Source organism: Lichenostomus cassidix, chromosome 25, assembly GCF_008360975.1.
Source record: "Lichenostomus cassidix isolate B80296 chromosome 25, HeHo_3.0, whole genome shotgun sequence".
Taxonomy (NCBI): Eukaryota; Metazoa; Chordata; class Aves; order Passeriformes; family Meliphagidae; genus Lichenostomus; species Lichenostomus cassidix.
The window spans coordinates 634,507-659,888 of record NC_139505.1 but is presented as its reverse complement, the minus strand read 5'-3'; the positions used below and the strand labels follow the sequence as shown (position 1 = coordinate 659,888).

The 25,382-nt window shown below is 53.4% G+C and overlaps 1 protein-coding gene and 3 long non-coding RNA genes across 10 annotated transcripts in view; all 4 read right to left on the bottom strand.

Moving 5' to 3' along the window:
• The window catches only part of LOC146427099 (uncharacterized), a 29,507-nt gene extending 23,818 nt beyond the window's left edge, over positions 1–5,689 (bottom strand). Inside the window, exons 1-2 of the long non-coding RNA XR_014856543.1 lie at positions 5,253–5,689; positions 2,858–2,942 (exon numbers count right to left, since the gene is read on the bottom strand). This is a non-coding gene — a long non-coding RNA (uncharacterized LOC146427099). The remainder of the gene's footprint in view (positions 1–2,857; positions 2,943–5,252) is intronic.
• Positions 5,690–7,448: 1,759 nt separating this feature from the next.
• On the bottom strand, positions 7,449–8,474 carry LOC146427098 (uncharacterized). Its single transcript, XR_014856546.1, has 2 exons — positions 8,154–8,474; positions 7,449–7,672 (listed from the first exon to the last, which is right to left on the bottom strand). It is a non-coding gene; the product is annotated as an uncharacterized LOC146427098 (long non-coding RNA).
• Positions 8,475–10,644: 2,170 nt separating this feature from the next.
• Positions 10,645–11,983, bottom strand: LOC146427097 (uncharacterized). Its single transcript, XR_014856545.1, has 2 exons — positions 11,855–11,983; positions 10,645–11,061 (listed from the first exon to the last, which is right to left on the bottom strand). It is a non-coding gene; the product is annotated as an uncharacterized LOC146427097 (long non-coding RNA).
• Positions 11,984–16,593: 4,610 nt separating this feature from the next.
• The window catches only part of MEF2D (myocyte enhancer factor 2D), an 82,600-nt gene continuing 73,811 nt past the window's right edge, over positions 16,594–25,382 (bottom strand). For all 7 annotated transcript variants that reach the window (XM_085082705.1, XM_085082700.1, XM_085082706.1 and 4 more), the window contains one exon: positions 16,594–24,539. In XM_085082705.1, coding sequence (XP_084938831.1) covers positions 24,209–24,539 — 331 coding nt within the window. In that variant the 3' untranslated portion in view covers positions 16,594–24,208. The remainder of the gene's footprint in view (positions 24,540–25,382) is intronic.

The following is a 25,382-nucleotide window of genomic DNA, read 5'->3' as shown; positions in this document are numbered from 1 at the left end:
TATTAGCAGCCAGATACATAATATCCTCACACAGCTACAGCCCTGGCCCTGTTCCCGCAGCCCAACCAGCCCTGGGCGGAGAGTCCTGAGCATCACTGGGACAGGCAGAATCAGGCCCCTCGGAGACACAATTTGGAGCAGAATTACAGGATAACCACGCAGGAGCTGCCTGTTTTCTGCCGAGTTTCAATTTGTTTCATTTGCAAACCAAATGATTTTCTGCAGGTGCCGAGAATTAAGCCCACATTATTTTTAATAACTATCAAATTAATGCATTCAAACTGATAATAATCAAAGCAAATATAATTTGCGCCCGCAACTTAAAATATGCCTAAAAGACCAAAAGGACATTTCCCCACCCACAAATGCGTTTAACACTCTCTAAACAAAATGACTGCGAGAAAAACCTGCCGGTTAATATAAATAGTAACTTGTGATGCTTTGGATTCAGCCAAGATCTGGGGGAACAGCGATGAATAAACACAGAAAACACAGAGGAAATGATGAAAGGGATGGAAGGGAGGAAAGAAGGAAGGGAACGACTCCTGCTCGCGGCTCAGGACCCCGGCCCTGAGCAAGCATCGCGCATCTCGGTCAGGGACCGGGACCCGCAGCCCTCCGTTCGTTCAGAGGGAGAGCTCAGCTTTCCCCCAGCAGGGACCCGCATCCCTCGCTTTCCTCTCCCCGTATCCCTCGTCCTTTCTTCTTTCGCGGGGACCACGCATCCCTCCGTCCTTCCTTCGGGGGCTCTGCTTCCCTCCATTCTTCCTTTCTCCGAGTGTGGGGGGAACCCCTCATTCTCCTTCTCCAGAGTGATCTGCGTCCCTCCACCCCTCCTTCCTCCGGGGAGGAACGTGCATCGCCCCACCGTTCCTCCGCTCCAGGGCAGCCCGCATCCCTCCATTCTTCAGGGAAGGACCCCGCATCCCTCTCCTTCCCTGTGGCAGCCCGCATCCCTCCCGCCTGCCTCCACCCGCATGCCTCCCCTCGCCGAGCGACCTGCTCCGCTCCATCCCTCTTTCACCTGCATCCCTCTTTCACCCTTCGCGCTCGGGGAGGCGCGGAGCCCTCGATCCGCCGAGACGCCGCGGCTCCGCCGCCCCCGCCCGCGCCTCTCCCGCGGAGCGGAGCGCCGGCAGCGCGGGGTGCCGGTGCCGGTGCCGGGGCCCTACCGGCGGCTCGGGGGCCCTCGCGGCGGCTCGGCTCGGCTCGGCTCGGCTCGGCTCGGCTCGGCTCGGCTCGGCTCGTACCTGCTGCCCGCAGCCTCTGCCCGCAGCCTCTGCGCCGGGGGGAGAGGCGCGCGGCACTTTTCATTCATGCTTTCACACTCCCGGCCCTCGCCGCCGCCGCTCATTGGCTCGGCCCCGCCTGACGTCACCCGGCCCGGCTCCCGCCCCTCTGCAGCGCCCATCGCTTCATCAATGGGCTGGGAGGGGCCGCGCGCACTCGCGCGTCGCCGCCACCCGTCACCCCCACCTGTCACCTCCATCCCCGCCATCGCGCTCCCCATCATCGCCCCCCAGCACCTTTGCCGGCCGTCACCCCCGTATGCCCCATCGCCGCCACCATCTCCGCCATTGCCATCTCCCCCGCTCGGTGCCACCACCAGCAGCACCTCCACCATCACTCTCGATTGCCACCATCACCAACATCACCCTCCTCAACATCATCATCATCTTCTTCATCACCACCCTCATCACCATGGAGCTCACCACCCTCAGCACAACGACCCGTCACCATCGCCACCACCCTCAGCACCAGCGGCCACCACCCATCGCCAACACCAAGTCTCCTCCATGCGCCATGACCATCCTCCCACCTCCCCAGCTCTCCACTTTCCTGCCCCCCAAACTCAGCCCCCTTGGCTCCCCTTCCCCGAGAAAGGGGAGACACACTCAATGCCAGTGGCAGGACCTGGCCGCAGTGTGCAGATCCCGGATGGGAAAAAATGCTGTTTTATTTCTGTAGTTTTAACCTCACCATTAAATACCCTTTGATTTTCTTGCTATAATACAGATCCCATTAAAAAAAAACCCAAAAAAAAAAAACCCAACCAACCAACAACAACAGAAAAAAACAAACCCAAAACAACAAACATGATTTTTCCTTGAACAAGAAAGAACAAGAGGTTTGGGGTGGGAATATTTTCATTTTCTGTTTAAGTTCTCTTTGCCGTGCAATTTTTTTTTCCCAGTGGAAAGCCCGCTGGCTTTGGGTCTGTGAGTTTGGGCTGGGAAGTTCTCATGGCTTTTGTCTCTTTCCCGGAGCTAGGTTTTCCCGCTGTCACCACCAGTACAGCACATCCACCCTGTCAGGGCATTATCTCCCTGTCGCCGCCACTGGGAAAATGGGAGCCCACCGGTCTGGCCCTCATCAGGCCCAGCACTTACAGGCCTGCCTGGGAGTGGGGAAAGGGGGACGAGGGATGTGGAAATAACCCCAAAATATTCTGGCCCCGCTTGGCGGAGTTGGGGTTCTGCCCCCCAGGACTGTCGCTGCCTCGCTGACAGCCCCTCCCCGTGGCCTTCTGCCTGCCTTCTCTGTGAGCCCCTGCCGGCACAAAAGGGTTTGGGGTGTGATGTTGTCCCTTACCCCTTTCCCTTCGTCCACTTTCATTCTTGGGTGGGGCGAAAAACGCAGATTTCGGGAAGACTCTGTGGGTGCTCACGGGGAATGGGGAGTGGGCTGCAGCACCCCTTGGAGGCACCCAGGGCTCCCCCCACCTGCACCCTCCTCCTGAATTGCAGCTTCCAACTTCTTTTGGGTAAGGGGTCCCCCCCGACCCCTCCCGGGGCCGCTCACACCCCAGGGTCTGTGCTCCCCGTGATTTCTCCTCCCGTGGTTCCCCATCACCCACCTGGGCCGCCCTCCCCACGCCAGCGGCTTCTCTTCTGTGGGCAGAGCGGAGCCGGGGTGAAGCAGCGAGCGGAGCCGGAGCTCTCCTGGAAGAGAAGACATAGAGGGGTTGGTTAAAGAGGCGGCAGCGCCGGGGGTGCCCACGCAGCCTTCACTCGTGGCTGTCCGTGGAGCAGTTCTGTGGGGTCCTGGAGGGGCCGGCTTTAACCACTCCCCACCCTCACTGAGATGGGATTTTAGGGACACAACCACACGCCTCCCCTTCTTTTTATTCTCCTCTTTATTAAATTCACATTAAAAAAAAAAATCTAAATTTCTATTTCAGGCCCCTCCAGAAATTACAATTTTTTTAAACCTGCCAAAAGAAGAAACACGGCGAATTTCTCTATTTATCCTGAAAAAGGCTGCAAAGACAAGGATTTCGCTTTCAAATTTGAGTTCTCCCTGGGATTACCCCGATGACAGTGCATTTTTATTTCTAATTTTATTAAAAATTACCATCGCGTTAGAACCAGCCCGATCTGGGTGCATTTAGGGAAGGACAAGAGCGATTTGCAGAAAATGCTCGGGTGTGTTTTGAGAGTCTTAGGAAATAAAAACCTGCTCCGTGCTTTGCTGTCTTTCCGGGAAAAAAAAATCCAAACCGCAGGGAAACAGAAGGGGCCGCCGCCGCCGCGATCTCAGGATCTCCCCTATAACGGCAGATTTGAAGATTTCCAGCCTTAACATTTCCCCCATACCAGTGCATAAATAAAAACTTAATTTTCGGCGGCTAAAAACGGAGACGAGCTAGGCAGGACCTGACCTAGTGGGTACCATGTGCTTCTTTTGCAGAGCCGGGAGTCCATGTACGAACTGAAAAATAGCCCAAAATAAGCCCGGGTTGATTTTTCCCCGTGCACTCTTTGAGCACAGCTTCTTCCCTGCGCTGAGAAAAGAATCAAGAACAGACTGCAGGGAGGAGGCTTTTTTAAGACCAAAAAAAAAAAAAAAAAAAAAAAGAAAAATGAAAAAGGCATTAAGAACTAAAACATGAGTTAAATTAAAAATAAAAATTAAAATAAAAATTAAAATAAAGATGAAAGCTTCTTTGGCAGGAAAAACAAAAATTAAAAAGGAAAAAAGAAAAAAGCCATTTGGGATTTTCAATCGGCGGCAGGACGGGAACACCCGGGCCCGTTGCAACCGAGAGGTGAATTTCGGCCAGGGCATCATGTCTGGTTTCAATAATTTCTTAAAAAAAAACAAACGTAAACCCATTTAATTTTGGTGCCCTCCCCGGCCTGATGAGGGGGAGCCTTAGCGTGGCCCCTCTAGGACAGGAATTCATGGGGTGTGGGGATATTAATAGAGAGGCTCTGACCGTTATGGGGTGGGGGGAGAAATTTAAGAAATGCCACTCGAGAAATTCGCGAGGTGGGGAGGAATCGTGCCCCCTTTGCTCCGCACCCATTTGCGTTCTGTCGCGGACCGTGGAGGAGGATGTGTGGAACCTTTGCTCTGGGTCTGTTTCCACTCGCGTTTCATTCACTAGGATTTCCCCATCCACTGGGATTTGCTTATTCCGTAATGGGGATCTAGCTCTGTGCATCCCACCCCTCCCAAAATCCTATTGAGGGATAGGGGTAAGGGGGCCCTTCGCTTCGCGGGTCGCCCGTGTGAGTGTCCCCGCCGCCCGCGCCCCGCAGCACCCCGGCCACTCCCGAAGGGAAGGCACCTGCAGGAGCGAGGATTTGGGGGTGCCTCTCCCTCCGGAACACGGGCGGGGGGACACTCCACGCCCACGCACCGCGACCATCCCCCTCGAGCAAAGCACAAAGCCCCGAGGATTGGTGTGGAGGGAAACAGCGAACCCACGGGCGCGCGTGGAGTGGAGACAAGAACCAGGAATGGCCGAGTCCTTCCAGGCCGCTCCCACTCCCTGTCCGACGTGCAGTGGCGGATTGCAGGGGGGCCTCCACATCTCAAAACTGGACTCTGGAGCCGGTAGGAGGTGAAAGAAGTGAACCTCTCACACAGAGTGGGTCTGGGTCACCCGCGGACCGAGAGAAAAGCACGGCGGGAGGGGGGGGGGGGGGGGAGCAGGGGGACGCGCTTGGCCGTCCCCAAACTTTCTTAGCTCGGATGCCAGGATGCCGCCGGACGGGAGAAAAGGGAAAAGGAAGAGAAGTTCCCCCTGCCTCAGGAGTTTTGGGAGAAACTCCGACTCCGCAGCCAGCCCTGGCTGGACCCTTGCTCGCAGCCCCGGGCAGGAGCTGGACCCGCTCCCGGGGCATCCCCCACCCGGCCCCGGAGCTCTGCGGCCCCCAGCCCATAATAAAGACGCTTTGAGAATCCTCTCCCCCCTCCGCCCCCGTTCCCCCCTTATTTTTTTTTTTTTATTATGGTTTTCTCACCGAGTCCAATAAATCGCGCGGCTCGTCTGGCCTCAGACGTGTTCAGCAACCCAAGCCCCGCCGCTTTTGTTCCGCCAAGTCTCACATTGTTTGTCCGGCTGTGCGGGGCCGGCCCGACGAGGCGCGGGAGGCTGCGGGGGGCTCCGCGGGGGCTCCGCGTCCCGGCTCGGCCGCGAGCACGGGGCGGGGGTGGGTGGGCGATGGTCAGCCGAGGGAGCAGGGCCCTGCAGCCCCTCTTTCTCACGGGTTACCTCTACTTCTTCACCCACCTCGGCCCGTATGGCCAGCGGGTCCTGCCTGCTCTGCCCTCCCTGCACCGCGCTGCCCTGTCTGCCTACCTGTCTGCACTGCTCTCCTGCCTACCTGCCCTGCCTGCCTGCTTAAGCTGCCCTCACTCGCCTGCTCGCTTTGCCTGCCCACTCTGCCGTGTCCTCACCTGCCCTGCCCTCACCTGCCCGCCCCCGGCCCGGCTCGCCCCTGCCCCGCAGCCCGCGGGTCTTCGCCGTGGCCCCGAACCCGGAGCCGCCGCCGGAGAAGCCGGGGCCGTGCCCGGCGTAAGGATATATAGGAGCGGCCGAGGAGCCTCCACGTAGCCGATACGTAAAGTGTACGTGTGAGAGTTAAAAAAAGTTGGGATGCAAATGCGGGGCCAGCTCCATCGCGCGGGGGGGCGGCCGAGGGGGCTCCGGGGGGAGGGGGGAGCAGGGAGCCGCGCTATTTCCAAGCTTCCTTAACCTCTGGATTGCTCGAAATCGATCAGCTAAGCGCAGCAAGCCTGGCAATTAGGAGCTCATTACCATATATGCAAATATGGCAACCTCTCTCTCCGCAGCGGGGCGAGAGAATCGCAGCAGGGTTTGGAGGTGGGAATTGGGGTGAGGCGTGCGGGGGAACGGGGACAAGGGGGAAAAAAGGTTATTTGAGGGTATTTGGGTGCTTTTAAAGGAAAGCAGCCGAGCCGGGGGGGGCACGAAGTGCTCGGGGGCCGCAGGCACGAGGGGCTGGGGCCCGCGTGGCTGCTCCGAATTTGCTCCTTAATTCAAATAAAATTTTTCTCTCTTTGAAATAAGCTCCCGGCGAGCAGCACGGTCCGGCCTGAGCGGAGGGGTTCCTCCGCCGGCTGAGGACCACCCCCCAAAACCGCACGGTGCCCTCAGCAAACAGCGAGAAATAACCCTGTAAAATTCGGGCACACGCGGGGAGCCGGTGCCGGGGTCGGACCGCTCCAGCCCCAGCCCGAGAGAGTATTATAAAGGTAACTACTGACTTCTTGCATTTTATTAATAACAAAACCCCCACCATAAAGCAGCGATCTCGGGCGCACGCGTTCGATCGCGAGTTCCGTCGTTACCTGCGATTTTTTAAACATCGCAGGGTTTCTTTGCTTAATAAGCACAGATTAGGGGCAAAGTCTCCTTGGCATTTCCTGAATGCTGATTAAAGCTGGGGGGTCACGGCAGGAGTAGCGCACGGAGCGGGTTTTTCCGCTGTGTCGCTCGGGGAGGGCATCGAAGCGTTTTCCTCGGTGGCATCTTATGAAGTTTCCCCCGGCACTGGGCTTACCTCCTCGGTTTGGGAAATGACTTTGTTTCCCTCCTTCCACAAACCGTAATCACGGCGTAGTAAAAAATAACGCCCGTTTCAAGCTGGGCTCCAATTCTTTTCCCTACTTAGGATTAATTCATTTTTACCCCTAAAAAAATAACATTTTCTCTCTTTTGCCCGCCGTCCAAACTCCCAAATAAAGAGAATGAACTCAAAATCACGAATTAATTCCTTACACTAAGCGTGTTTTGTGGTTTGGTTGAAGTGATAAAAATATAGATAAAAGTACCCAAAGTGAACAAAAGCTCCCCAAGGGCTCCGCGGGGGATAGGGGTGGTGGGGGTGGCAGCAGCCCAGCCCCGGGGGCACTGCAGCGTCCCCGCAAACTCGGCCGGCTCCGTGCGCCGGAGCCCGGGTTATTCCTGCTCGAAGGGGCAACAGCCGTGGAAGCAGGCAATTGCGGGGGTCTCTTTCCTTCTTTCTTTCCAGTTTTCTTTTTTTTTCCCCTGATTTTTAAAAAATATGTATTTGGCAAAAGCCCTTTTCGTCAGTTGCATTCCGACTTCGGTATCTGAGCCGCTTTTCCTAGCCCCGTCCGGGTCGCTGCTCTCTGAGTTCCTCTACCCCATTCCTCATTAATTCCCGAGTCACCAGGATTTATTATTATTTTTATTATTCTATTTTTTCCATTCATTTACTCAGTGCGAATGGCCAGAACCGACGAACATCCTGCCAGCCACGGGCGGAGGAACAGTGTGTTACCCCGACCATCTCTGTCCTTCCCGTTTTATATTTTTATTTTATTATTATTTGTATTTTTGGAATTCAGCCGACGTTCCTGCAAACCTCCCATGAGTTTTGAAATGCAGGGAACACTGTATGGAAAGGAGATTTAAAAAAATTAGAATTCACTTTCTTTTCCCCCTCTCTTGGTAAATTCGCAGCTACCGACGACCAACGAGATGAAACGTTTTCCCTGCAGAAATCCTCACTTCATACCCGAGAGCCTCTGGCATCACTTCCCCACCCGCCAGCGAGGACGGCGGGATCGCCCACCAGATTATGTAAAAAAAGAGTGGATTATTATCATTTTTTCCTCTCCTTATCCCAAAGCAGCAATTAAAGAAAGTGGGAACCTTTGCCTTCAGCCGGGACAGACGTTCATTTTTTGGGTCTCAAAGCACTTCTTTATTTTCTCTGATACTGAACTTTAAAGATGAGGGGTGGGAGCAAAGTGAGAGAGAAATTCATCCCATTTTTTTCGGAATTCCCTCGGCAATGCTGGCTCCTCCAGTGTAAAGCACGCAGCTTTTGCCTCCAGCTCGGGAGCTTTGTGCTCATCTCATCTCATCTCACATTTATTTTTCCAGTGCCAGGCGCTGCCACAGGGCATGGAAAGGGGCGTTGGTGCCGCAAAAAGGGCGTTTTAAACTTATTTTTGAAGCGCGTTTCTGCTAGAAGGCAAATCTCGCCGCCGGCGGCGGGGGGGAAGGTCAGTCTTAGATGATCCAGGAGGATTTTCACCTCGGAAACCCGGGATTTTTGGCGGTGGGTGTCCCGGGGGAGGCAGGCGGACAGGGACTCGCGGGACTCCCGCCGCCGCCTCAGCCCCGCGCTACTTGCGCGCAGCCGGGGCCGCGGAGGAGCCGCATCCCCCTTCCCCCGCACGGAGTTGCACAGCCCTCGCACCCATTAAAAATTGAAAAAAAAACCTTCAGAAAACCCATAGCAAACCCGTAATTCCGCCCAGAAGGGTCTGGTTTGCAGAGCACACGGGGGGGAGGGAGGAGTGTCCCCCACCTGTGCACCCCACCTGGTTTATTGTGATGAATCTTTGCAAGGCACCACAGCTCTGTGGGTGCAGCTCTGTCCCTGCAGTCCCCCAGCCCCTTCCCTACCAGTAGCCCCCTGCCAAGATGAGACCCGCGGAGAGGCCATGCACATCACAGTGGGGGTGGGGGGGCGCATTCAGCAGCAGCACCCCCAAAACTGCTCCGGAGCCCCAGGCTGTGCATAAACCTGGGCGTGCCTTATCCTGGTGTACCCTTGTCATGTGTGCCCTGTGTGCACCTTGTCTGTGTTCAACTTATACATGTACATCTTATCCATGTGCACCTTATCCGTGTGCATCTTATCCATGTGCACCTTATTCCTGTGCACCTTACCCGTGCATGCCATGTCCATGCAGGGTGTGTGTCCCACACGCGTGGCACACGGAGGCCGCATGCAGGGTGGGAGCACAGAGGGATTTCCACCCAGCTGCACACAGGCACACACCAACTCCATCCACCCAAGCAGCTCGCGGCTCCCTCCACGAAAGGCACCTGCAGGGAATTGCTCTCTGTGCCCCTGTGCATGCAGAGGGACAAAATGCCCTCTGTGAAACTCCCTGTCTGCAGCCGTTTCCTGCTCGGGGAAAAGCAACGGGTGCTCCCTGTGCTCACTGCTGGGTGCTGGACACCAGTGAGCACCTCTGAGCCTGCAGAGCCCCAGCGTGGAGCAGCCAGCAGCCTCCCTGCTGGGTTTTTTAAAGGAAATTCCCTCCTTTTTTGCCTGCCAGCTCAGAGAAGGCTCCATGTGGAAGATGTGTGAGCTCGGTAAGAAATGCCAAGGATGGGTCAGAGAGGATTTTTGGCCTTTTAAGTATTTGCATTGAGACGTCCACAAAGATGCATGACTTTATACAAGCTGTGTGTTATTTTCCGTAGACAATGTCCACACTGCCTCGGAAAGTGTGTGTGGCTGCTGCTGCTGTGGGATATTCAGATACAGGTTTTTGTTTGAGATTCTCCCAGCAGTCCCAGTCGTCTCAAAATTTGGGGTGCAGCTGCCTGAGCAAATTAGTGCCTTGTAGATTTGGGTGAAGGGAAAAGGGTCTGGAGCTGGGTGGTTTCTAAATAAATGTCTTTGTCTTGGTGCCAAACCCCACCCCATGGATGGCATTTTTCTGCCTTCGCTGGGCACTTTTGTTGCTGCTTGGGCCATGCAGTGCCACCGTTTCAGCATCCCCCAGACAAAGAAAATGCCAACAAAAGCTGCGTTTTGAAGCAAGCGGGTGCACACTGAAGGACAGCAGCTGAGAAGCTCCGAAGCCCAGGCCTGTAGGGCTGTGCCAGCTGTATTCAGGCAGCTCCTGCCTGTCCACAGCCTCTGTGCCGGGTATGTACACCCTTTGCTCCATCCTTGACTGAGACCCTCACAGCGAGGGTTCTTGTCTCAGGGCTAAAAAGCCTCATGACTTCCTCCTGCCTCTCCCCACCAAGTGTTTCCTACCTCAGGTGGAGGTTTTAGTAATTCAGGATATTTTAATAGTGCATCCCAAAGGCTGAACAGTAGCTCAATGCTTTTAAAGGTACCCATGTAACCTGGTAGCTTCAAAGGGGAAGGAGGCTGAAGCCTGAAAACAAGCAAATTCATTTATATCAGACCATCTCAGCCTCAGATATGATGCTATCCTCAACTTCAGCTCACCTCCAAACCAACATGAAAAAAACGAAACCCAAAACAGGAAAAATGCACAAAAGCCAAACCTAAACTAAATACCAAAATTCTTTCCTTCTGTGTTGGAGGGGAGCTCTGTTTTGTCTTGGTAAAATTGGGTGAAGTGACCCCCCAGCACCTACTGCAGCTCAGCTGCCCGGAGCCCTCTGTCCAGCAGGTGCCTTTTTCTCTACCTCAAAGGGCTTTGATCTGGACAGCTCTTTTGGAGAATGGCTGTTGTAAGGGATGCCTGGCACGAACACGGCCTGATTGCAGCCCAGCTCGTTAAAAAAATGTTCCCTAGGTATTGAAGGGGATAACAAGGATATTTAAACATTCCCAGCGTGCACCTTTAAGCAGCAGAAAATAAGGGAAATTGCTATCGTTTAATTCAGTATTGCTCCTTTTGAACTCCCACTGGCTCTGCCTGCAATTGTTCCCTTCGCCGGAGCTCGGAGCCGAGTCTGGTGCTTGGCAGTGTTGGGGCTGCAGGTCCGGAGGGCTGGGAGGGCTGAGCACAGCAGGACTGGCTTCCCCACACAGCAAAAGGCTTATGGGGTTGGTTTCCATTTGGATTTTGAACGATTTCCCTCAATAGCCCAGAGCAGGGTCTGGGTTTGGGGCCCACAGCCCCAGTTTGTAATTACTCTTGTATTTCATGTGTGCCAAGGAGAGAGGGTGGAGCAGCATTTCTTTTTTGTCTGTATCTCTGAGGAAGCTTTTTCCAAAGCGAGAGCAAAAAAATCCACAGCTGGTGTTGGTGGATGAGACACTCAGCCATGTTCTGGTAGGGGGAAAAAAGACAAAGTCTAATTTTAGATGTTCTGAAATGCTTACGGCATGCATCCCTCCAACGGCCTGGCACGGGCACCAGTGGTTATTTCCACCCCAGCAGAAGGAGAGAGCAGGGAGATGGGATCTGCTGTGCCTTGTGCTGGGCTCTCCCCAGGTGACCCGGAGGGATCTCCCCTCTGGGAGCCTTTCTGCCCTGGGCAGTGCCGTTCTTCAATATTTACAGAGAGCAGCTGCTGGGCAGAAGAGACAAGGCTCCTCTCATTTGGGGCAATTTTCTCACGTTTTGGCTTAGCCCCTCCTGGCCAGAACTCCTTTGGGAATGTCTCCATGCCCCCAAAAAGCAGCTTTGGGAGCCCCACTGATGAAAACCAAAGTAATGCTCTGACGCCATTGTTTAACAAGAACTTCATTATTTCCAAGATCTTTTGCCCTCAAGACTTGTGTCACCCCCTCCCTGCTTCCCCCAAGGTTCCTCTGCCATCCCCATGGGTCCCCAACCCCATTCACCCCTCCCACGCTCACACCTTCCAGACTTTTCCTGCCACCCCTGGGTATTTTTGGTTGGGCCAACCCCGACCCAAACAGTTCCTCGTTTTCCCGTTTAACCCCCAAAGAGCTGATCTGGAGCAGCATGTAAGTAGGGAAGAAGCTTTCAGGAGAGCAAAGCTCCGGCTTTACCCGAAATGTGCCACAGAGGCAGGACAAAGCAGCTCAAAGGGCTTGGCGGGCTGCATCCCCCTGCCCGAGCCAAGCCTTAGGGGAGGGTGAGGGTCTCAGCTTACCCGGCCTCTCATAAAAGTCTCTTCCATTCTAGCAAATAACCTTTATGTCCAGGGACTTGCAAAGTTTGCTTTCTCCCTCCAGGGTTAGTCACAGCAGGAGCGACAGAGAAAGCAACCGCTTGTAGGAGGTTCCTCCGCATAATAACCTCAGAGGAGTTTAGGTCTAAAGACTAAAAGGCTCTATTTACTTTCACTGACAAGGAACAATCTAAGCAGATGTCCTTTGATGGGATTAGTTATTAATCCTTGAATCATGGGTAAATGGGAAAATGATCCATTATTTTCTGCAAAATCCTTCACTACTTTAGATTTCAAGGATGGGGTGGAGGATTGTTAGCAGAAAGGTCTCGACCTGTCTGTTTTGGCCATTTTAAAATGTATTTTTACAGTTTGTGCCATGGAGCGTGACTCTGAAATAAAATTTAAAAAAAAAACCCTCAAGAAAAAGGGGTTTGATTCCACTAACGGCCGAGAACAGTGCGCTGTGTCAGACACACAGCAGTGATGGGTCCAGGCATTCCTTGGATAAATACCATGAGGGTTTTAATAATAATAATAATAATAATAATAATAATAATAATATCCCCTCCAAAAGCCCATTCTCCAAACAGCTCTGGTAACTCTGCCTAAATATTTAGATCCTCCCGACATCTCCGTGTCCCGTCAGCGGCAAACAGCAGCTTGGTGGGCAGGTGTGGCTCAGTGTCTGCTGGGCATTCCACAAATAGCCTGTGTAGGTGGGTGCGATGCGTGGGATGAGGGAGGGATGGGAAGAGCTGGTGAGACACCAGGTTGGCTCAGGGGAATCATTTCCCCAGGGGTAAATCCGTGCAGACACTTTTTGGTGTGAGGGAAGGTGTGGACATGCAAGCATCGTCCCACGGGTTGGGTGGGAGAAACTGTCCTGCACGGAAGGGCTGGAGAATGTGCCGGTGGAGCTCCTAGCCATGGGTCACTCTAGCCGCGGATCAGCCCCCCATGCATGGAAGAGAGGGACCAGGAGCTGGAGTTTACCCATCCTCAACTTAATGGAGTGAATATTAACAGTCCCAAGACAGCCACACACCCTGAACTCTGCCTCCGAGTCTCCCATGTAGGGAAAGCAGGAATAGATTCCCAATGAATAATTTACTCTGCTTTCTTTTGATTTGCGTTCTGATTGTGCACAGCAGTGCAGGCTCGGAGGGGGAAATATGTTCTGATTAAAGATTTATACTGGGCCTATAATTTTGTTGTTGTTACTTAAATCTACTTCAAAGTGTGAGTAGGGTGGGTGTAAAGTAAACACTCTGGAGCAGCCGGGAGCTTTTGGACCATCTCGGGGTGTGAGTGCACACACCAATGCAAAGCATGTGGTTCCAAAAATGGAAATTTTGCACTCTGGAAAGGTGCTGTCCCAGCCACCTCCTCACATCAAATACAGTCAAAAAGGGATTGAAAAGACCTCTATTCCCTAAAACTCCTGATTCCAGGTTTTTTCTCCTGAGCTGAGACCATATCAGAAAAAATAAGAAATATCATAAACATGGGCTTTATTCTATTACTATTCTTTTACTACTCTTTCACTGTTCTTTTACTACTCTTTCACTGTTCTTTTACTACTCTTCTATTCTTCTACTTTTCTTTGACCACACAGAGAATAGTTTCTGGCCACAGGGAGTGGTTAGACCTGGAGCTGGAAGAGGCTCTAACCAAGGGTCACCGTAGGGAGTAATCAAACTTCAGCTTCCACCCTCCTCTGTTACTGAAACTTGGAAATACAGAAGAGAAAAACTCCAGGTCCTTCCCAGGCTGCCAGCTGAGCGAGCAAGGCAAGAGTTTCTCTTTCTTTCCTCCCTCTTATGTTGGCTGCCACATCCCTGGCGAGCAGAGCCACTTCCCAGTACAGCCAGAGAGCATCTCCGGCACAAAGGGAGTGTGAGACAAACGGAATTATCCCCCATTCCCGAAAGTGCCTTTTGATAAACCCTCAGTTGCCATCCCCGGCTCCGGCTGGCCAGAGAAGAGCAAGAGCTTTGTCCAAGGGGTTTGGCTCCCGCATCTCCCAGCCTGCTCCTGGGAAAAAGCAGATTGTGTGAAATGGTGTTTTCCACAACAATGTTTTGTGGGATATTTTGGGGGTGGCTGGCAGCATTCAGCAAACAGAGCACGTAGATACAAAGCCCTGCAAGGAGAAGCCCCTCAGAGATAGATGGCTTTGATCCCACTCTTCAAACCACTGGGAAACTCATCTCAGGCAGTGCTGGCAACCCTGTGGCTTCTCAAATCCAGCCTCGTAAAGGAAGACAGGGATGGTCCAGGTCCTTGCCTCACTTGCACAGGTTGGAAATCTTGCAAGCTGTTGTCATTGTCTCAGACAGCAAAGAGTCACGGGATGGTTTGGGTTGTGAGGGAACATAACTCATCTTGTCCCACCCCCCTGTCATGGGCAGGGAGACTTTCCAGGTTAGACAGGATGCTCCAAGCCCTGTCTAACCTGGCCTTGAACACTTCCAGGGATCCAGGGGCAGCCAAAGCTTCTCTGAGCAACCTGTGCCAGGGCCTCACCATCCTCACAGTCAAGAATTCCAATATCCCATCTAACCCTACCCTCTGGCAGTGGGAAGCCATTCCCCCTTATCCTGTAACTTCAGGCCCTTGTCTGAATTCCAGAGCCCCTTTCGGCCCTGGAAGGGGCTCTAAGGCTCCCCAGAGCCTTCTCTTCTCCAAGCTGAACACTCCCGGCCTGTCTCCAGAGCAGAGGGGCTGCAGCTCTCAGAACTTCTCCGTCGCCTCCTCTGGACTCACTTCAGCAGCTCCTGGTCCTTCCTGTGCTGGGGGCCCAGAGCTGGAGGCAGCTCTGCAGGGTCTGAGCAGAGCAGAGCAGAGGGGCAGAATTCCCCCCTCACCTGCTGCCCATGCTGCTGGGGATGTGCCCAGCACAGCGTTGGCTTTCTGGACTGCCAGTGCACGTGGTTGGTTCATGTCAAGGCACATCTCTGCGGTTTTAGTCTTTCCCAAGGAATTCATTCCAGACTGAGGAACTCCCCAGCCACGCAGCACATGAAACAATGGACAATGGAGAGAGCCCACTAGGGCCCAAGCCCAGCGCATCCCCGGGATGGCCCAAAGCTTCGCACCGCTTCGAACCCCCATTTCCAGCCACCCCGGCCGCGGTGATTGACAGCTGTCAATCAGGACCGCGGTGGGCTGCGCTCTGCCGCCACCTGGCGGCCGCTACGGCGAATCGCGCCCTCCCCCCAGCCCACGCCGCGCTCGGCCGAGCCCAGACCGACATGGGGAGTAACTTGGCTTTGAGAGCATTAAAGGAAATAAAGCGTTGGGGCTGAACCTTACGGGGGATGGTGGGGAAGGGGATCTCCCCTTGTCCCGCATCAGTTTTGGGGTGAAAAAGTTACTTTTGCTGGGAGTCACCTCTTAGCCTGGTTTAGTTGAAATCATAGAACCATGGAATACTTAAGGCTGGAAGAGGCCTCTGAGGTCGAGTCCAACTGCTCCCCCAGCCAAGGTCACCACCAGCACAAGTCCCCAGGTGCCACATCCACACATCTGGTAAATCCCTTCAGGAATGCTGACACCACCATGGCACTGGGAATTCTGTGCCAGTGCCTGTCCATCCTCTCCATGAAGGAATTTTGCCAATATCCAACCTAAAACTCCTCTAGTTCAACTTGAGGCCATTTGCTATGGTCCTGTCCCTTGGTCTCTGGGAGCAGAGCCTGACTCCACCTGGCTGCACCCTCCTGTCAGGAAGTTGTGCAGAGCCAGAAGGTCCCTCCTGAAGCTCCTTTTCTCCAGGATGAGCCCCCCCAGCTCTCAGCTGGTTCTGGTGCTCCAGCTGCTTCCTCAGCTCCATTCCCTTCTCTGGACATGCTCCAGCCCTTCAATGTCTTGTCATAAGGCACCCAAAATTGAATCCAGGACTCAAGGTGAAGGTCCCAAGACACAGGCATTGCTGTCCTTCCTGCAGGTATCAGCATCACAACAATCCCACGCACGTCCTGAATCCAGAGGTACCCAGACAGGCTGTGCAACAGGGACCCTACACCAAAGGCACAGCCTCAGGTCACACTTACCTGACACCCTCACTGGAAGCCCCACAGAAATTCACCTTCAGCTGGAGAGAGGCCCAGGTCTAAAATCAAGCCCATGTGGTTCTCTTTAGGCATGAGACCTGTAAGGAGCCTGTGAGGACCCGTGGGAGCCACGGCATGGGGTATCTTGGGGTATCTTGGGGTATCCTGGGGTGTTTTGGGGTGTCTTGGGGTGTCCATCCCAGCCCAAGGACTGCAGGGAAACTGGGTGGTGGGAATCACCATCTCCACCAAGAGCGTCCCAGAGAAGCCAAGGGCATCCCAGGACATCTGAGAACATCCCAGGACAGCCATCACTGCCTCAGGGCAGCCTCTCCACCCAGCCAGGGGTGTCCTGCTTCTCAGCCCAGCTGGATCCCTTGTGGACACAGGCCAGGGACATGAGACTGGGAACACCTGAGCAGGACAGTGGGGTCACTCCTGCTCCTGCATCCCTGCGGCTGCTCCAGGTGTGTCCCATTACCAGGTCACTGCTGTGCACCCGGGTGAGCTCCTGCCCATGTGGGAGTGGGGACAGCAGTGTCACCTGCAGCCACTGGCACCAGAGCATCCCCACCTTACCAGGACCTGGAGCTGAAGCCCGGAGTGACAGCCTGCTGCACCCTGCCATGTGAAGAGCAGGAAAGAAAGAGCCAGAGGCATGGAAAATTATCAGAAACGTGTATTTTTTTTTTCTTTTTAATAGTAAACCTCTTTACAACAAATATAGTGAAAGAGTTTCCAAACAAAACTCATAAGAATTTCTCATGGTAATTATTATTATTATCATTTTTTTATATATTTTTCTTATTGTGGAATATACAATAACGCATCACCATACAGCACAAAAAAAGGAATATTGAAAAAACGAAATAGACGTCTCAACCACGTGCTGCAGTCCCTGGGAAGGAGCCACTGATTGTCAAGGGAGCAAGGACGGGAGGGAATGGGGACAGGAAGGGGGAATGGCGTCCCCAGGGCGTGGGAGGTTCTCAGTCAGGCCAGACCCCGAGGGTGCAAACACTCCAGAGAAAGATGGAATTAGTCAAAGATCCTGGTTAAAACATTACAAGTTCTCGGCATAAATTCTCTCTCCCCTCCCACTGCTGCTACTGGGTTCATATTGTCCCGGAGAGCTGGACATGGGGAAGGGAACACCCAGGTCCCTGTGCCCCAGCTGTGGGATGAGCGTGGCTGTGCCATGGCTGTCCCACGACTGTCCCACGGCTGCCCCGACCTGCCACCCACGGGCGCCGAATCCCTTGACTCGCGCACACACACACACACGCACACACGGGTGGAAGAACATCAGGAAAAAAAAAGAGGTTAAAAATATATATATATATATATTATAGATACACAATTTATCTTTTTTTTTTCCTTTTAAATTGCTTCTCAAAACAATAAATAAAACTCCTCGGGGGAAGTGCACGTCCTGTTTTGTTTCTACCTGTGCAGCACCCTGGGGGGAGGATGCAGAGCTGCCTGTGCCAGTACAGACGGGCTGAGCGGGGACATCCAACGAACCATCACACAGAGAAGCTGACGGGGCAGGGGGGAGGCAGATTTATGGATTTTTTTTCTTTTAGTGTATCATTTAAAGGGTCTATTCTATTTTACAAAGGTTGTTGCAGACACCCCAGAGTTTGCTAACACCTATCTGCTTAACTGAGCTAAGGGGAGCCAGGGGGGCAAAGGGGATGGGGTAGAGCAAGGACCCAACCCAGAGACCTTGAGGGACACGGAGTGGGAGCAGCAGCATGGCCACGATGGTCCCCACCTCTTCAGCATCCTATTTGCCTGCAAATGCTTGGAAAGAGCCATGGGGAGGAGGGGAATCATGGCCCAAGGTGGGCTGCTTCACCCCTTGGTCTTGCAGATGCTTAGAGCCCTCAGGGACATCTCAGCACTGTCCCACGAGAGTGTGCTTCCCTGGGGAAAGGACGTTCCTATGGCTCTGTGGAGGGGTCACAACTGCAGAGTGAGGAGCTGGGCAGTCTCTACATGTCAGTGGCACCAGTACGAAAATCCCTCTCTGAAAACTTATCTGAAGTGAAGAAATCCCTCACTGTCCCCAGCACCATGCCGGGGGTTCCCTGTGGCCTGTGGTGGGTGGGGGGGGGGGAGGGGGGCAGCAGCCCAACCCCACCCAGTGACGATAGGGCTGGGGATACTCTAAAATCCTCAGTTCACAGAAAACCATCCCAGCCTGTTTGGTGATGATCCTGGCGCAGCCAGAGCCACACCACCCTCTTCTGGCTTAAGTAAAGCACATTCCAAACAGCCATCGCTCCAGAGAACGGAGCTCGGGAGGAATGAACGGGAAAGTAACAGGGTTTCCACGCACCAGGGAGGAGAGGGGAGCTGGAACAACCCTGTCCACTGCTCCAAGGTCCCCGATTCCTTACAGGAGTGTAGCAGGGATCCACAGCATCCCTGCACACCATGGCGCTCCCTGGTCCAAGGCTCCTTAAGACCCTCCTGGGTGTCTTTGATCTCTCCAGACCCATGGGGGACACTCCAGCGTGTTGGGAACCCTGTGGAAAAGCAGTCCTGGTGCGAAGCCATTGCCAAGTGGCTGCTCCTGTCCAGGAGCCTGGCAGGGTCTGGGACATGGAAATTTGGGGAGCAGGGAGGCCTGGGGAGGGGGTGCACAGGAAGAGCCAAGAGGGTTAAACAAGAAATCGCTGTACAACTTGGCCATGTCCAAAGTCAGTATTATTACAATATACTCTGACAAAAATATAATCTCATTTCATATCAATACAACAAAAAAAACCCCAAAACCAGTTTTCTGTACTGTTACCATTGCTAACAGATTGAAACTCGCTATTTACAGTTACAGTAGCCAGGTAAAATATTACAGGTGAGAGACCAGAGAAAGGAGGGGCAGAGGGACAGAGGGGAGATAAAATCGCCGGGGAAAAGGGAAAAATAAAGGGGGAAAGGCCCTCTTACATCCCAAGCATGGCTTCCTGCATTGGACAAGGAAGGGTGATGGATGGAGGTAGCGAAACATAATACTTGGTTTATGGGTCTTGAGTTTTTTTGTGGAAAAGAATAAAAGAAAGAGAAAAGAAAGGCAGAGGGGAAGGTGGAATAAAAGGATAAATACGGGAAAGAGAAACCAGAGCAAACCTTTGGCTGAAGCCCCCTGTTAGAGACTCTCCCACAGTCCGGGGAGAGGTGGATGGGGATAAATATTTGCCACTTTGGGTGGTGAAAATCCCCAAAACGTCACCAAATTGTGACCTCAGCTGGAGGGGTGGGAGGCAGGATGTGGCAGCCAGGATGGCACAGCCAAGGTGTGGCTGGGAAGATGCCACCAGCTCCTTCCCCACCTGATAGATGCTCTCCCTAGATGCGTGGAAGGGACCCCAAAAGAACCAAGTGCTCCTCACCCCCAGCCGAGCTCTGGGTTGGCAGCAGCAGTTCACAGCCTTTTCCCCAGAACTGGTGACAAACTTCCCAATTTCCACCCAAAGTGTTGGGGGGAATCCCCCAGCTGAGCAACACATGGGGGGAAAAAAGTGGAGGAGGAAGAATTTTCAAGGAAAAGGTTGGTTTCCTTGTAAATTTGCTTTTTCCCTGGTTTGCTGAGTTTATTCTGGGGAGGAAAAGGGAAGTGAAAAAGGGGGAAGGAAAAGGAAACATGTTCTTCCTCTTCACCCCACTTTCCCCCAGACCCACACGTGGCCTATTGCCACCAGCTCTAGATTTAACACTTCCACTGCCCTCAGACGCCAACCCTGGCAGTGGCCTCAAACACACGACAGCAACAATCCCCTTCCCTAAGGGACCCTGAGGGACTCCCTGCTACAATCGCAGCCCCCACGGGGCTCAGAAACCCTCACAAAACCACAACCTGCTGCCGGACTCCCCGCAGCACCAACCCCCTCATCCGAACATCCAGCACAGCCTGGATCTTTGCTACCCCACAAAACAACCCTGTGAGCAGAGGGTCACCCTGTCCCCTCACTCTCGACCCCAGCTGATCACCTCGACATCCCCCAGAGCAGGTGAGACCATCCCCATCGATCCATCACCATCCTCACTGTGCCCCGGCAGCCCTTCCCAGCATTTTAGGTTCTAACCATCATTTAGGGTCCTCCTGTGTCCCCAGATCTCCTCCAGGCGTGGGCAGGTGACTTCCCACCCCATCCTTGCTCCTACAGCTGCCGGCAGCAGTGTCACCTGAGCCACACTGTGACCTCCTTCCACCCTCCTCCTCCTCTGCACCAAACCTCGGCCATCCTGACACACGCTGGTGGCAGAGCCCTCACCCACTCCATGCCCCCCACACGTGGATCAACTCCTCACTCTGCCTCTGCCCCCACAACGCTGCTCCCCGGCATCGTCCCACACCAGCCAGCCCCCGCTGCCGGCACAAACACCCCAAAAACCAGCTCTGCCAAGCCCTGGGAAAGACCAGCCTTCCCGGGATGGGGGTCACAGCCCCCCACAAGGGTGGCATCGGCCAGCTCCCCAGCTCGGCCACCCGGCGCAGGGAGGGGAGGGAGCCACGCCACTGCCCCCAGCCTGGCTTACCTGCGGTGGCCGCGGCATCGGGCGGGCTGGAGGATCCACAGAGAGTTTAGAAGGTAAAGATCAGAAACAGACTTTGGTAAGTAACCACACGTTTAGAAAGGAATATATCAGTTTGGAAACATCTCAGTGCATACTTCTTATATGAAAATATACACAATTGTATTTCATTCTCCAAAAAAGGAACAATTAAAAACAAAAGCAAACTAGCCCAAACACAATATATTAGCTGTTTTTTTGTTGGTTTTTTTCTTTTTTTCTTGTTGTTGTCATCCTTTAAAATCTTTAACGCTACACTTTGTTCAGGTTACACTTTTTTTGTCTTTTTTTTTTTTTGTAAATGTTTTTTTCTTCATGCATTTTACACCTTTATAGCCTTTGAGAATAAATAAGCTCCATTTTGCTTCCACATCTCTAAAAACTGCAGCATTTTAACTATTGTCATTTAAATCGTGCAATTTTTTTTTGCAACACCCCTTTTTAAAAAATGGAAAATATATATATATTTTAAAACTAAACCCTATACAACGCAAAAATTCCAAATTAAAAAAAAATTATACACAATTGTAACTGTCAACAGTACAGATGAGCACAAGAAATAAAATTAGATCAGAAACATATTTATAGAAGCACAAAGGAGGGTGTTGGTTTCTTAGATTGTCATTCTTCTCGTTGTCTTTTGAAAATTAGGAGGAGTTTATCAGATACTACAGTCTGGGGGGAAATAAAGGATAATGATCCAGAAAAAAAAAAAAAGAAAACGAATATAATAATAAAATAACCCCAAGCCCCCAACAAAATAAAGACCCCGACAAACAGCCCCCAAACCCCTTTCACCGCAACGTGAAGCCAACGCCATGTCCGACCCGGGGCATCCCCACCTCCCCACGAGCCATACTTGCCCGTGGCAGCAGCCCAGGGGATCGTCGAGTCCCGCGGCCGCACTGCTGTGGATCTGCTCTGCACGGCCTGGAACAGCACCGAACCACTGGCGCCTTCCCCGCCAGGCAGATCTAAACCTGCATCTACATAACCCAGAGTGTTTGTGTCTTGGATTTTGTGTTTTTCCAGGCTCTCAGCTTCCAGGCAGAGATGTGAATTTGGGAGTCAGGGCATGAAGTTAATGAGCAAAAATGTTTTTTTTCTTTTTCCCCCTCGGGGTTGCTCTGCACCGACGGCATTGTGCTGCGGCGGTCTCTGCTGCCGTCTCCTCGCCAGGGTCTCTGGAGCAAGCCGCTCTGCTGGGCCCTCCCGCCATGCCACTCCCAGTGGGGCAGAGCCCGGTTAGTTGGGTTGAGTTTCTTTTCGTGAAGAAAAACAAAAATAAAATACAAAATGAGAGCGATGAGACGTCGTTATCCCGCCTAATTTCCAAAGCAAGGCCGTGCAAAGAGCTCAGGTGCGCGTCCGGTACATCCGGCATCGCCAGGTCGGGGCGTCAGCGTGGGCAAGAAAGACCACTGTCCGCAGCATCTCTCCCGCTTCCCAAAGGACAAACAGAGATGGAGGAAGGGAGATCCGCTTCTGCCACCAATGCCGTGCTGGCATTCTGGAGGTGAGACCCGAGTGTGTCCCTGGCACACGGTGGTACCTGCTGGGTTTGGCTCAGGGAAGGGAGACAGCGGGGCTTTAACTGCACAAAACCTGCCAGGGGTCCTCCCCAGCACCGCGGGGCTCCCCTTGCCTGCCTGAGGCCTTTCTGGAGCATGGGAACAGGAGAGGGAATTCCAAGTTTATCATTGAAAGAGAATAAAACTGTCGTTTGGAAAAGCCTTTGTGGCAGCAATTTGGTATTTCAAGGTTGGGAGGGGGGTTTTATCTGGCAACATCCACGCCTTGTTCCACAGGCAGGGATGTTGGTGAGGAGCTGCTACGCAGAACCCTGGCGCCACTGAGCATCCACCACCCTGATCCATCCCCCAGGTCTCCACACACAAACAGCTAATTTTCACCCAGTTTTTGACGGATTTCCTCTCCTCCTCCAGCCACTCCCTTTAGGCCTCCCTTGTTCTTTTCACAACAATCATCAGCTTCTTTTTGTCTTGTTTTTCCAATTAGAAACTTTGTGATAAATGCTTGCTTGGGAAAAGTTTATAAAACCCCATAAATCTACTTCTGGTTTGCCCTAATCCTGGGCCATTTTTATGCCATCCGCCTCATTCCAAGGCTGAGCTGGCTGCTGACACCTGGCAGAGGGATCCAGGAGGGGCATAAATCCCACCGTGACTCAGCTGCTGTCCCTTTGCTCCACCTCGGGGTGGAGCCGAACCCAAGGCAGCTCCCAGCTCCTCCACAGCTTCCCGAGGCCAGCAGGGCTCTAGCTGCCACAGGTGGCTTCTGGGCAGGTTTTGTGCCAGTTTGGGACCGCGAGCCCAGGGGTGAGTGGGGCTGGGGTGTCCCTGCACAGGGTGACAGGGCGGCAGGCTGGGAAGGAGACAGGGGACCGGCATTCCTGAGGAGAGCGCCTGCAGGGAGAAAGCCCATCCCTAATGGCTGTGCCAGCCCGGAATGGTCCATTCTCCTCCAAATCCTCCAGCCATGAGCAGGCTGATGCATTTTGGGATCAGGGCGCTGACACCCATCCCTGGGGAGCTGCCAGAGCAAGAGGCAACATAAGGAAATTCCTTGGTTTTTCCTTTTTCCTTCCACTAAACCACTGCTCAAGACACAAGCAGATTTTCCACACAGCTCACCCTCATCTTTTGAGGCCTACAAACCTTCAGGCAAAATCTCATTAGGATCATTACTTCAGTTGCAACCCTCAGTAAAAAAAATTGTTTCTTACCATTTTCCTGATTTAAAGCTTTGGCCCATGTGGAATGGGAATGCATTTTTAAAATGCTTTTATGGATGTTTTTGCTAAAATCCACAATTCACTTTGAAACACAGCACTAACACATCCCCTCTCCACTGTGCCCAGGTGGAGGCAAGGCTTTCCTGCGGAACAGGAACTCATGTTCCACTGACCCTGGTCAGAAATAGTGGAGTTCCCTGCTCTGGGAGGAAGGATGCTGTCTGCAGCATGCAAATGGGATTAAGCCTTAAAAATCTGCCTCTTACTCCCCTGATCCAGGATTCAGGACCCTCAAGCAGGCTGTGGATGCGGCTGCATCCTGTTTCACATCAAAGCCAGGCTCTCCAAGTCGCCCTCCGCCTCCCTTCGCAGCTGGTTTAGGAAAACCAGTGCCTACCAAAGCCCTTCAAGCTTCTGGAGAGCTGGATCACATCTGAGCTGCCCTTCCCTGCACAAGGACCCAGGAACACCCGGGAATGGCGAGGAAGGTGCATTTGGGAGTGCTCTGTGCCCCATCTCCCTCCGGAGCCCATCCTGCTGCAGGCGCTCTACCTTAGGGATACAGTCCCACTTCCCAGGGGGTCTCACCAGCCAGTGGGCACCGAGTGCCTGGCCCGCCCGCCCGCGGGGAGCATTGCCAGGGGCTGCTGTTTTTGGTGAGGACACAGATATTCCATTCCAATCCCCCATTCCCACGCACCCGGCCGTTCCCGAGCCCGCGGCCGCGGCTGAGGAGCGCCGTATGTACTGCTTGCATCGCCTGCTGCGCTAGAATGAATGCCTACAAAATCCTAAAGCTATTTCTCAGGCAGTTTATGATAATTTCCCCCCACCCCGGCCCATCCCTATCACCCGTTTTGCCCCCGTGCCCCCCCATCCCTCCCACCCCCTCCCCGTGGCCCCGCTGGAGCCAGTGGCGCTCCCAGGGACAGTGGGGACCCGTTATGTGACCCAGGTATCCAACCGCATGCGCTTTACGGAGGGGCTCTCCCCCTCGGGCTCGCTGGTGGGTCGCAGGAGGCCCAGGGATGAGCCAAAATCAGGGCGGGCGGGATCATCCCGCTCGCTGCTGCCTTCGTAGGAGCTGGTGTTGCTGCTGAGGCTGTCAACAGGTGAGCGGCCGGTGGGCTCATGCCGGGGCTGGTGGGGGAAGGTGCTGAGTGGGGTGGCAGTGTTCCTCTCCCGGTTGGGCGAGACGGGCTCCGACTTGATGCTGATGTTGGGGTTGGTGTTGACAGTCAAAGTGGTGGTGTGGGACAAGTGACTCCCTTGTCTGGGTGGGGGGAAGAGGTTGGAAGTGGAGGAGGAGGACAAGGAGGAGAAAGAGAAGGAGAAGGAGAAAAGGAGAAGGAGAAGGAGAAGGAGAGAGAGAAACAGAAGGAGAAGGAGAAAAGGAGAAGGAGAAGGAGAAGGAGAAGGAGAAGGAGAAGGAGAAGGAGAAGGAGAAGGAGAAGGAGAAGGAGAAGGAGAAGGAGAAGGAGAAGAAGAAGAAGAAGAAGAAGGAGAAGGAGATAATGGGAAATCTTTCATTATTATCTTTTTGACAGCCTTTTACCCTTCAGTCCACAGAATCCAGAACCCGCACACACCATTGCCAAATAAACCCACAATTATAAACCTAGATTAGATTATTAATCTGTATTCATAATTAGAATTATGACTTCAGAATCAGACTCCAGAATTCATTATCTGTGCAGGAGGCATCACTGCCGAACTGGGATTAGACCCTGTGGGCGGCATCCCTCCTTCCCCAGCATCCTGTGATCCAGCCCCAATCCCACCCACTATCCCACAGCAGTGACCCAAACGCATGGAGAAGCGGGACAAGCTGTGACACTCCCATCCCATGGGTGTCCCTGCAGCTCTGTCCCAGCATCACCGTGCGCTGCACAGACAAGGCACAGGGCTCAGCCAGGTGGTTTTGCTCAAAACTGGGAACCTCCTCAACCTCTACTACAACACAAAATTTCATCCAGGCTTTCCACACATCCTATGGCCGCACTGGTGCAGGAGGTCCAGGAAGCTGCTGAGGAAGCTGCTGCCTGCCCTGCCTGGAAAACATGGGCCAGGCAGTGAGGAAATGCACTGAACTCCCTACACAAAAGCCTGTTCCGTC